The following is a 12,017-nucleotide window of genomic DNA, read 5'->3' on the forward strand; positions in this document are numbered from 1 at the left end:
TCTGCTGGACAAGTGGTGCTACCTTTGTCTTTCTTCCCCCAAGGTGGTATTAGCAAATGCTCTAACATCACCCCCCACCACCACACACACACACATGGTGTCAGTGACATTTCCATCTTTCCTGAGCCTCTGTGCCCTCTCAGCCACTGTTCCATGAAAACCCTCACTATCTGCTGCACAGCTCATCTCTCACCAGCCTGTAAGGAGATACTCCCGCCTCTTTTTGGATTCTTCAAGGAGGGGTATCCCACAACTTCTGGGGACAAATCCGTCCACCATCCCTACATGGCTTGCTCCTTCCCCAACACACAGACTGAGAAGAAGTCTAAGCTAGGCTGGGTTGGGGCAAGGGCATGTCTGGCCATAACCTCAGACTTTCTCCGGCCACTGTCCGTTTCCGACCCTGAGCTCCTGCCAAACTGATTTGTGCCTCAGTAAATGTCCTTCAGACGTCCTTTTGTTCATTTTGGAATCAGAGCTTCCCTTAGCTTCAACGCCCCTCCTCATTGAGTTCCAATCTCCCAATCCTGCCCTGCCCCGGGCTCAGTTGCCTACTGTGGCTGGCTTAACATTATTTCCCAGGAGGGTTCCTGGGCCTAGGTAAATCACTGGACTTGGCCAGGCTCTGAGTCTCCCCAAGTCTTTTTTTTTTTTTAATTTTTTTTTTCAACGTTTATTTATTTTTGGGACAGAGAGAGACAGAGCATGAACGGGGGAGGGGCAGAGAGAGAGGGAGACACAGAATCGGAAGTAGGCTCCAGGCTCTGAGCCATCAGCCCAGAGCCTGACGCGGGGCTCGAACTCACGGACCGCGAGATCGTGACCTGGCTGAAGTCGGACGCTTAACCGACTGCGCCACCCAGGCGCCCCTGAGTCTCCCCAAGTCTTAAGAAGCCTACAGAAGATGCAGCATTGCAGAAGGGTGTCCTGATCCTGTGTGCTATAGAATTATACATACCACAGCCCCTTCGTATCTAAAGTGCCTTGTCACTTGCACAATTGTTTTGAGCAAGAAGCTAAAATCAGGAAATAACAAGTCAAAAGGCTGAGCATCAGTCCTAAGACTTCATAAAATAATATAAATATCCAATATCTAGGAAAGAAACATAGGGCACTGGGGAACAGAGCCTTGCAGACAAAAGTGTAATTTGCAGACAACTTCCCAGAAAAGCAGCCTTGGTATGTGTGTGTGTCCACAGGACACTGAGCTCAGGGGCAGTCTGAAGCAGCCCCAAAGACCCGGAAAGTCCTCCTCTTGATGAGGAGATGGGAACCCACTGAGCATCTCCTTATGTGGGGTACCCTGTCGTTGCTGGGGAGGCAGAAGGGAAATACAATTGTTCATTAGCCAAGTCCCTGCTTTGTAGGAGCTCAGAATCCAAGAAATAAATAATAGGGTAGAAAAGAGAACTAAGGTTACATACTAATAAAAAAAAAGTGTGAATTTTTTACAATCTGTTAATAAGCTTTAATTCCACAAACCTATTTGAGGTTGCCAGCTACAGGCAAGTCTTTAACAGCAGCTAGGAGCATCCTTTGTCATCATAAAGATAGAAACTGAGGCTCAGGGTGCCTGGCTGGCTCAGTCCATGGAGCACCCAACTCTTGAATTTGCGATTGTGAGTTCGAGCCCCACGCTGGGTGTAGGGATTACTTTAAAAATTAAAAAAAGGAAGAGAGAAAAGGAGGGAGGGAGGGAAGGCAGGAAGGAAGGGGAAAAAAGAGAAAAAAGAAAGAAAAAAGGGAGAGAGGGAAGGAAGGAAAAAAAGCAAGAGGCAAGAGGAAGAAAGGAAGGGAGGGAGGGAAAGAAAGAGAGAGAAAGGAAGGAAGGAAGGAAGGAAGGAAGGAAGGAAGGAAGGAAGGAAGAAAGAGGCTTGGAGAGGAGGTAATTTGTTCTAGCTCTCGGGGGACAAAGCTGGGATTACTGGGCATTAAAAAAGCTGCTTGAAGGCTGGGGACTGAGTCGCCATGGTCTCACCTACACAGCCTACCACTGATTAGCAATTATAACAATAACAACAACTATAATAATAATAAAATTTTAAAACAGGTGCTCACTTAAGTGTTTGCTGCATTACAACCCCAGGAGGGAAGTGACGCGTAAGAAGGCGGCGGCGAAGGCCGTCAAGACAGCCTTCTGCACCTCTTGCAGGACCGACGAGCCCAACCTCTTCCCTTTCAGGCCTAGCCCACAGCTTCCCCTCTCGGCGTGCCGGTCCTCCAGCCGCTCCAGAGCCACCGTTAGTGGGTGGGGTAAGATGCTGCCATAGGACACTGAGGACACCATCTGTTTCCTCATTGGTCGAGGCCGAAAAAAGATCGCCCTCCCATTCGCTGGGGTGCAAGCCCCGGAAAGCCCATTGGCTGCGTAGTCCGCGGGCCTTCGTCGGCTCTGAGGGCGGGCCGAGGCAGCCAGAGGAGGGAGCGGGCCGGGGGCTCCCTGTTGCCCTGGTTACGCCGAGGCACGTGTGCAGTCCCGGAAGCGGCTCCGGGAAGCTGCCCAGCGCGCGCAGTCGGAGGAAGCGCAGCCCGGTCCGCTGGGTTCGGGTCCGGCTGGGCCATGGAGCCGTTGCCTGAGCCCGCGCCCCGGCCCGGACCCCGCTGTCTTCTGCTTCTCTCCCTGCTACTGTTGCTGCTGCTGCTACTGCCGGCCCCGGAGCTGGGCCCGAGCCAGGCGCAAGCCGAGGAGACCGACTGGGTTCGACTCCCCAGCAAATGCGAAGGTGAGGGGGCGGGGCCGGCGGGGAGTATCCTGCCAGAGGGGCGGGGCGTGCAGAGAAGGGGGTGAGGGGGATGCAAGATCCTTGCCTCCTGAGCTAGAGTCTCTTCATTCATTGAAGCTACTGTGTGCCTGGCTCTATGCTGGATGCTGGGGACACAGGGGCGGGCAAGGGATCAGGTCTCGGTGCACCTGGAGCGATCAAATCGGTACAAAAGAAGCAGTTATAATCCAGGGTGGTAGATGCCATGATAGATAACAGGCTTTGCCGAGTGAGGAGCATCTAATTTAGCCTAGGGATGGGGGAAAGGCTGTGTGTAGACGAGAGTCAGGAAAGGCTTCGTACAGGAAGCCCAAACAATAATTAGGACTTAGCTGGGTGAAGAGAAGTGAAAAGAGAGAATGTCTTAGGAAGCCACAGATGCAGAGGCCCATAGGCTAAGAAGCAAAGGACAGACAAGTTTGAGGAACTGAGAAAGTATGTATGACTGTTCTTAGGGGAAGAAGAGCCTGAGAAAGTCCTTTCCCCTTTTGGCCCTCACCACAACCTAATCTGTGCAGTTGATGGACTCCCCCACTAGCTGTGAGCTCCTTGAGGACAGGACCTTTTCTCAGATATTTATTCACACAATGCCTGGTACGCACCCAGTGAATATTTTTGGAATAAATAGGAATAAACAGGGACTGTGGGTGTGGGTGGAGGAAGGAGAAGGGTCTGAGGCCTAAGGGGAGAAGAATACAGGGCCACTTTGGGAAAAGAGAAGAGCCTGGGGGAATTTGGTGAGGGAGGAGGATTTTAGGAATAAGGAGAAAATGAATCCCAAAGGTATAGAAGTGGAGGTGTGGAACTTCAGAGAGAGAAAGAGCACCAGCATCCAAGCCAGTGATCTGGGACTAGGAAGGGCCATTCTTCCTCCCCCCATCTCTGTTTTCTCCCCGGACCTTCGCAGCCACTCCTTTCTTCCCATCTCTGTAACCCAAACCCCTCAGCAAGTCGGCTATAAATCCATTTCATCCCAATTCAAAGCGTACAGCAGGCCAGATGTTCCCTAAGTCCTGGGAAGTGGGGGTGGGGTAGGTGGTTTGGGACACATAATCCTTTCATTTTCGAGATGAAAGATAAGATGCTTCAGACACGACCTGACTTCACCAGTAGGGCTCCCAGTATGGGTGCTAGCCTGTACCTTGTCCCTCAGCCCTATAAATAGGCAGAGGGTTGCAATGCTTTCCTTTCACTCTTTCTCGAGAACTCTTTTGCGGAGTTCATTTCCTCTCTTTGTTTTCAATCTTAGCCTCCACTGTGTCTCTGATTATCCTCATAGTCTAAGAAGCTCACATTTCTTTCCATTAGGAGGCATTCACAGACTCAGAAGCAGAGAGCTGGCAAAGATTTTAAGAGATCATTCTAGTCCAACCCCATTTTGTAGGTAATGGATAAAGATTAAAAGGCATTTTCATGGGCACCTGGGTGGCTGAGTCTGTTAAGCATCTGACTCTTGATTGTGGCTCAGGTCATGATCTCACAGTTTGTGAGTTTGAGCCCCCACATTGGGCTGTGTGCTGACAGCGTGGAGCCTGCTTTGGATTCTCTCTCCCCCCCCCCCCCCCGCCCGTCCCCATTGCACAGTCTTGAGCGCACATGGGTGCCCTCTCTGACTCAAAATAAATACATAAAACTTGAAAAAAAATGGATTTTCAGTCACAGGATGGCTTGGCAAACTCTTAGCCTCCTCTTAATAGTGTATTTGCTTTTATTTATCACTGTTGCACCTTTGTTGTTAAATGCTGATTGTGTCTGGCCCACAAAGCCTGCCTCCTGGCTCAGTAGCCTCAGTGGAATAGGCCTTGGCACAGAGGGAGGAGAGCCTGCCTGGAAAAAGAGTAGGTGGGTGTCCAGGAGAGTCTGGGGCCTGTGCCATGAGCCTCCTCCAAGTCTGATTCTGGGTGGGATCCCCAGAGGGGGTCTTGAAGAGGTAAGATTTGGAAGAGTTGGGAAGCAAGGTTGTGGTTGATGGGCACAAGAGAGAAAGGAGGTTCCAGGTCCCCAGGGCCTGGAATCCTAAACGTTGAGGGCGTGGGAGAAAGGAGCAAAAGAGCCAGAAAAGCGATGAGCTCACACAGAGTACAGAACAGAGAGGGGAGGGGGACAGGTGTCCTGGATAGAGAGCCTGGGAGGTGAGCCACCTCGATTCATTGCAGACTCTGAGATCCCAGCCTATATTTTGGAATTTTCATGTGTTCCAGATTCTCCAAGCCATCTATTAATGTGTACGTTATAAAATTTTACCAAGCAAGCCTTCAGGGGAGGTATTTGTTTTGGTGGTGAATTGGTCTCCTACCAAAGTCTGCTGTCAGTGTTACAGTCACTCTGATGGTGTTTAGCCTATAGATCATATTCATTCAGAGGCATCAGAAGCTGCTCGACCACAAACACAGTCTGTCAGCAATATTTATTAAGTATCCAACATACACACAGTCCTTGACTAGAGGAATACAGAAAAAAGTCCAATACATGGTAACTCACTTTGGGTACCCTTATGGTCTAACTGGGGAGACACAAAATGGCCAAAGGCCCTCAGTGAGAGCATGGGTCCTGGATCCTGCAGAGGCCCAGATAAAATCAGGAGCAGGTGGCATTGGTCCAGAAGAACTTCCCAGTAGGAGGAGGCTTTTAAAATGAAGCTGGGAGGGGCGCCTGGGTGGCTCAGTCGGTTGAGCATCCGACTTCGGCTCAGGTCATGATCTCATGGTCCGTGAGTTCGAGCCCCGCGTCGGGCTCTGTGCTGATGGCTCAGAGCCTGGAGCCTGTGTTTCCGATTCTGTGTCTCCCCCTCTCTCTGCCCCTCCCTGTTCATGCTCTGTCTCTCTCTGTCTCAAATATAAATAAACGTTTTAAAAAAAAATTAAAAAATAAATAAATAAATAAATAAATAAATAAATAAATAAATAAAATGAAGCTGGGAGAATGGGCAGAAAAGCCCCTAGAGGGCATTAAGTGCTCTCCCAGGGCCTCGGACAGGTCACGCTTTTAGTGGTAGTACTCCTTATGCAGTAGTAATTATCTGTTTACACTTCTTTCTACTCCATTAGACTGGATCTGGAACCTTGTTTTCATCTGTGAATCCCCGGCAGTGCCTGACACCTAGGAGTTGCTTAATAACTGAGGAAAAGTAAGAGGAAACGAGAAGGTGAATGTACAGAAACAGTAGAAATAAGGCCTCTGGAAGGGATGGAGCAAATTACCTTGGTAGAAACAGAGAGCTGGTAGTGGAACAACATACGAAATCAAGTAATAAAAGAGGCATACAAGACAGGGAAATTTGGGACAATTGGGGAAATTTGAATGTGGACTGTTAGGTGGTATTAGAATTGTTAATTTTCCGAGTATCAGTATGGTTGTATGGTTGGGTAGAAGAACGTCCTTATTCTCCAGAGATGCATGAGGACATTTTTAGGGGTGAAAGGTCATGATATCTGCAACTTACTTTTTATTTTATTTTATATCTTCTTTTTTTTTAATGTTTATTTTATTTTTGAGAGAGTGAGAGCGTGAGCAGGGGAGGGCCAGAGAGAGAGAGAGAGAACTGGAAGCAAGCTCCAGGCTCCGAGCTGTCAGCACAGAGCCTGACGTGGGGCTCGAAACACGAACCGTGAGAACATGACCTGACCTGAAGTCGGACGCCTAACTGACTGAACCACCCAGGTGTCCCTGCAACTTTTAAAATGGTTTAGCAGGGGCGCCTGCTAAACGAGCGCCCGACTTCAGCTCAGGTCGTGATCTCGAGGTTTGTAAGTTCGAGCCCCGCATCGGGCTCTGTGCTGACAGCTCGGAGCCTGGAGCCTGCTTCAGGTTCTGTGTCTCCTCCTCTCTCTGCCCCTCCCCTGCTCATGCTCTGTCTCTCTGTCTCTCAATAATAAATAAACGTTAAAAAAAAATTTTTTTTTTTAATGGTTTAGCAAAGGGGTGACTTGGTGGCTCAGTTGGTTAAGCATCTGACTTCAACTCAGGTCATAGTCTCCCGGTTCGTGAGTTTGAACCCTGCATCGGGCTCTGTGCTGACAGCTCAGAACCTGGAGCCTGCTTCAGATTCTGGGTCTCCATCTCTTTCTGCTCCTCCCCTGCTTGTGCTCTGTCTCTGAAAAAGAAATAAACATTAAAAACAATTTTTTAATGGTTTAGCAGAAACAATGTATATATCGTTGAGATATATTACTGTATTATCATATTATTTTATGTTACATATTGGAGAGAGAATGTAGCAGATCACTAACTGTTGAAATGAGCGGAATGTATATAGTTATTCATTATACTCATTCAGCTTTTTTATATGTTTGAGAATGTTAAAGTAAAATGATTACAGAGGGTGGTGGGAGTGGGGGGCAGGAGGGAGCTGGGAGAAATGGAGTCAGCCAGGACTGGACATGGGGCAGCGAATCTTGGAGCCAAGTTTCCCCCAGTGACCTCCATGGGGTGGTCTGGGACTAACTCCTTCCCTGCCTGGGGTGTTGACCCCGTCTGGGAGAGGCATCCACGCTGGTGTGGTTTGCTAGGAGCTGGCTTCTATCAGACTCACGTGCGCTCAGTAGGCTGGGCTGTGTCTCCCTCCCCCAGTGTGTAAATACGTTGCCGTGGAGCTGAAATCAGCTTTTGAGGAAACCGGCAAGACCAAGGAGGTGATCGACACAGGCTATGGCATCCTGGATCGGAAGGCTTCCGGAGTCAAATACACCAAGTCGTAAGTGAAAGAGGGTACCCACCAGCCTGGCCTGCTTTGTTCGTAACGGCTTTAGAGGTTTGGAGTTCCCTTCTCCCTTCCAGCTAGGCAGACCCACCAAAGGGAGGCGGCTCTGACCAACACCTAAGTTTGCCCACTGGTTTTGCCCCTAACTATTTGTGTGGCCTTCATAAGTCCCTTCATTCCACTGAGCTTTGGACTTCTCATCTGTAAAAGCAAGACTGTTGGGCCTTATCTCATTCCCAGACTCTTGGATTTCATGGACCAGTGCAAATTAAAAAAAAAAAAAAAAAAAAAAAAATTGGTAATATAGGGTTACCAATCTTTGATTTTGCCAGGAATGAATATTAAAAGTAAAAACAACCCCCCCAAAAAACTTTCATCAGCCATGATGGTCCTTTCAAAATGAAATGTGTTGGAGCACCTGGCTGGCTCATTCAGTGGAGTGTGTGACCCTTGATCTCAGGCTTATAAATTCAAGCCCCACGTTGAGTGTAGAGATGAGTTAAAAATAAATCTTAAAACAGAAAAAAAGAAATATTTTAACATCAAAACTTAATACATTTTGCTTTATAAAACCATCTAAATACTGAATCATTTAGCTTTATAAAAAATGCCTTCCCGTAGAGCTGTTACAATTTTGTCTCTCTGGTCTGTGTTCCAGCATTTCAGAGCCCCCAGACCAGATGACCTATCTTCCTTCCAGCTCTGACTTCCCTTTGGTGAGATGCGCAGGTGTTGGGGTAGCAGGGCTGGAGGGACGGACCACTGACCCACTGAGGCTAGGAGAGGAGTTCAGCCCCTCTCGTGCTGCTGTCTCTGCAGGGACTTACGGTTAATCGAAGTCACTGAGACCATTTGCAAGAGGCTCCTGGACTATAGCCTGCACAAGGAGAGGACCGGCAGCAACCGGTTTGCCAAGGTTGGATTTGTGCTTGTCCTTCATCCGCACTGGGGCCAGGCCTGGAGGTGTCTAAGTGGTCTGCTGGTGTGGGTGTGATTTGGAGATCATGCTTGGAGAGCTTCCCTCCTTGGCCTCTTCCCATTCTTCATCGACCACGGTGTGCATTTCTCCCCTTCTGAGTGGCCTGGCTTTTCAGTGGCACATTCTTCATGGCCTGGGCCTGCCCATCAGGGCCCTGTCTCAGCCTCAGACTGAAATGCAGGGTGGCAATCCCCTTGGAGGCCTGATCACTTGCTCAGTGAGAGCTCAGGGAGTACAGACCTGTGGGCTTTAGAGATGTCAGAAGACATGGCAGGGTGAGGGTGGGGTTATTACCTCATTCCCCTGGGCCCGCTGGGCACGCACCTGGACCGCTGTCAGGGTGCCTGTGTAACATTCAGTGCGCTTACTGTATGTGTGAATGGCTCTGTCGCTGAACAAGGAGTTTCTTACAACAAGGCCCATAGTTCTTTGTTTCTACGTCTTCAGTGCCTGGCACATGGTAAGAGACTTGCCTCCCACATTTCTCCACCCACCTACCCTTCCAGTGAAGTCGGTTAGTGAGAAACCCCTGGGAAACCTAGAGAGATAGTCTTAAGCAACAGAAGTCTTAAATTTTTTAAATTCGTATGAATTTTGTATTCTACTCAGTAATAAAACCATGTTTTGCTTTAATATAAAAATGTTTATGGGGCCCCTGGGGGCTCAGTTGGTTAAGCATCTGACTTTGGCTCAGGTCAGGATCTCACAGTTCATGAGCTCGAGCCCTGCGTTGGGCTCCACACTGATCGTGGAGCCTGCTTGGGATTCTCTCTCTCCCTTTCTCTCTGCCCCTCCCCTACTTGTGCTTTCTCTCTCTCAAAATGAATAAATACACTTAAATTTTTTTTAATGTTTGTATTTATTTTTGAGAGAGACAGAGCATGAGCGGGGGAGGGGCAGAGGGAGAGGGAGACACAGAATCCAAAGCAGGCTTCAGGCTACGAGCTGTCAGCACAGAGCCTGACGTGGAGCTCAAACCCATGAACCACGAGATCATGACCTGAGCCAAAGTCGGACGCTTAACTGACTGAGCCACCCAGGTGCCCCTAAATAAATAAATCTTAAAAAAAAAAAGTTTAAGATTATTTTTTCCGTAGCAGTAAAATTAGAAACAACCTAACCATTCACCAGGGGTTAAATAAATTGATGTGGCCATTCAGTGGACAAAACAAAGAATGAGGTAGCTCTTTGTGGCGTGAATTAAAATTATCTCCAAAGTCTGTTAATAAGGCCAGGTGCAGAAGAGTGCGTCTGCTATATACTATTGCTTGTGTAAAAAATGGGGGTGAGGAGGGCAGGATGGATCTGTATGTATATTTGTTTGTATTTGCATGCATTACCTCTGGAAAGATAGAGGAAGTAGATGATGTGTAGGTGTAGTCTCCAGGGAGAGGACCTAGGTAGCTGGCAGAAATATTTTTACAGAACTGGGTCCTCCCTGCCTCACTCGTGCCCACTTCCAACCCAGGAAAGACACAAGCCCTAGGGAGAATTAGAGCAGTGAGCGGGTCTAGACGTGGGGGCGCGAGTGTTCCTGGCCACAGTGAGGGGAAAGAGCCAAGGCACACTTAATTCCTGGGAAAGGAGTATCTATTCAAAGGGCCAGAAGGCAACAGCAGCCCTTTTGGGGATTTTGGTTTGTTTCTTTAAGTTATTATTATGATGATGATTTTAATAGCGAGAGGGGAAGAGAGAGTGAGGGGCAGAGCGAGAGGGAGAGACTCTTAAGCAGGCTCCATGCTCAGCACAGAGCCTGACGCGGGGCTTGATCCCACAACTGTGAGTTCATGACCTGGGTCAAAGTCAAGAGTCAGATACTTAACCTACTGAGCCACCCAGGCGCCCACACAGCAGCCCCTTTTGAAAGGGGGAGGTGTGGGGAGGCAGGATAGGTTGTGTGTGATTGTGTGTGTGTAGGTGTGTAGGTGTGTAGGGGTTGTGGAGTAGGCCTGAAAGAGGGGAGAGGAAAGTGAGGTCCAGTGTGAGAAGCCTTGAGAGTCCTGGCTTCTCAGAGCTGGGTCCTTGGGCCTCCAGCACCACCCGGAGAGGAGGGTGGGAGGTAGGGAAAGCTCCGCTTCTCATGCCTGGTTGCCTCTTCCAGGGCATGTCTGAGACCTTTGAGACACTGCACAACCTGGTCCACAAAGGGGTCAAGGTGGTGATGGATATCCCCTATGAGCTGTGGAATGAGACCTCTGCAGAGGTGGCTGACCTTAAGAAGCAGGTATGGGCCTTTTGGCCCTCAGAGCCTACCGTGCCCCACGGGGGTGGGTGGGGACTGGGTCTGGGGCTGAGGAAGGCCACCAAGAGCTGGGAGGCTTTGATCAAGTCATCTCACCTCTCTGCCTTCAGTTTCCTCAGGAGAATCACAGCCACCTGCCTGCCCTGCAGTGGGCTGTGAGGCTCAGCTGAGCTCCCCCGGGAGCGAGTCAGTGCTGGGGCTTTGCCAACGCAATGTATTCTGATTCATAGTGCGACGTGTTGGTGGAAGAGTTTGAGGAGGTGATCGAGGACTGGTACAGGAACCACCAGGAGGAAGACCTGACTCAGTTCCTCTGCGCCAACCACGTGCTGAAGGGCAAGGACACCAGTGAGTCTGAGGGAGGGAGAGGGCAGGGTGGGTGGGCCCTCAGCTTTACTGCTTGCCCCCCCTCAGGGGAGGTGGGTAGGGAGGGGACAGAGAAGAGAGAAGACCTAGAAAGCACCATACCCTCAAGGAGCTTGATGGGACAGCGTGGAGTAAGAGGTACTGAAACCAGGTGCAGAATAACATGGCGGTAACTCAGATGCCCCCAGAGGGGCCTGGAGGCCCCAGAGAGGCAGGAGGAGGGGACCTGACATCACTTCCAGTTGCCGCTTCTGGGGCCGCCCAGTCAGTGCTCCTCACCCAGCAAACCAGTCTGTTGAGGGTGTCTCTCCTCACCCCAGGTTGCCTCGCAGAACAGTGGTCCGGCAAGAAGGGGGACACAGCCGCCCTGGGAGGGAAGAAGTCTAAAAAGAAGAGCGGCAAGGTCAAGGCCTCGGGCAGCGGCAGCAGACAGAGGAAGGAGCTAGGTGGCCTTGAAGAAGACCCCAGCCCCGATGAGGATGAGGGCATCCAGAAGGCATCCCCCCTTACACACAGCCCCCCAGATGAGCTTTGAGCCTAACCCACTGCCCCCTGTATCGTGACCCCTGACCTGGAAGCTGAAGAATCTGGGGCACAGCTCTGGCAGGCAGATGGCTGTCCCTCTCCAAGTCCTCCCTGCCGTGCCGGCTTCCTGCCGGGAAAGACACAGGGCCAGGGAAGAGCTCAGATCAGCTGCTCAGGTCAGCCTACCGACCTCCTCCCTCTGCCAAGCGGCTGTCCTGACCCAGGCTTCAGGCAGGCCATGCGATTTCACGCCTGCCAAGGACTCCAGTATGAACTCCGGAGGGGCAGGTGTGGAGAGGGCACCCAGCCTTCACCTCCCTCACTCCTTCCCAGCAGGGAAGCAAGACTACAGGCCTCCCCACCCCTGCTTATCCCCTCCTGTGGACACCTTGCACTCTGCCCGGCCCTCCCCAGGGCTCACAGAGTAAAAACCTTTTGGCCTTT

General features: G+C 50.3%; 1 protein-coding gene across 5 annotated transcripts; it reads left to right on the plus strand.

The window, feature by feature from the left end:
* Positions 1-2,387: 2,387 nt before the first annotated feature.
* On the plus strand, positions 2,388-12,017 carry CNPY3 (canopy FGF signaling regulator 3). Of its 5 annotated transcripts, none has more exons than XM_006931720.5 (7): positions 2,405-2,723; positions 7,332-7,455; positions 8,120-8,177; positions 8,255-8,377; positions 10,542-10,664; positions 10,913-11,030; positions 11,369-12,017. In XM_006931720.5, the coding sequence occupies exons 1-7, from the start codon at positions 2,561-2,563 to the stop codon at positions 11,581-11,583; spliced, it is 924 nt and encodes a 307-aa protein (XP_006931782.2). In that variant the 5' UTR covers positions 2,405-2,560; the 3' UTR covers positions 11,584-12,017. The 5 variants fall into 5 exon arrangements, 4 of the variants coding, with proteins under 4 accessions (XP_006931782.2, XP_003986196.2, XP_019686163.2 ...); XM_019830604.3 differs by lacking the exon at positions 2,405-2,723 and adding an exon at positions 5,831-5,889; XM_045057578.1 differs by lacking the exon at positions 2,405-2,723 and adding an exon at positions 5,890-5,907.

This window comes from Felis catus, chromosome B2, assembly GCF_018350175.1.
Source record: "Felis catus isolate Fca126 chromosome B2, F.catus_Fca126_mat1.0, whole genome shotgun sequence".
NCBI lineage: Eukaryota > Metazoa > Chordata > Mammalia > Carnivora > Felidae > Felis > Felis catus.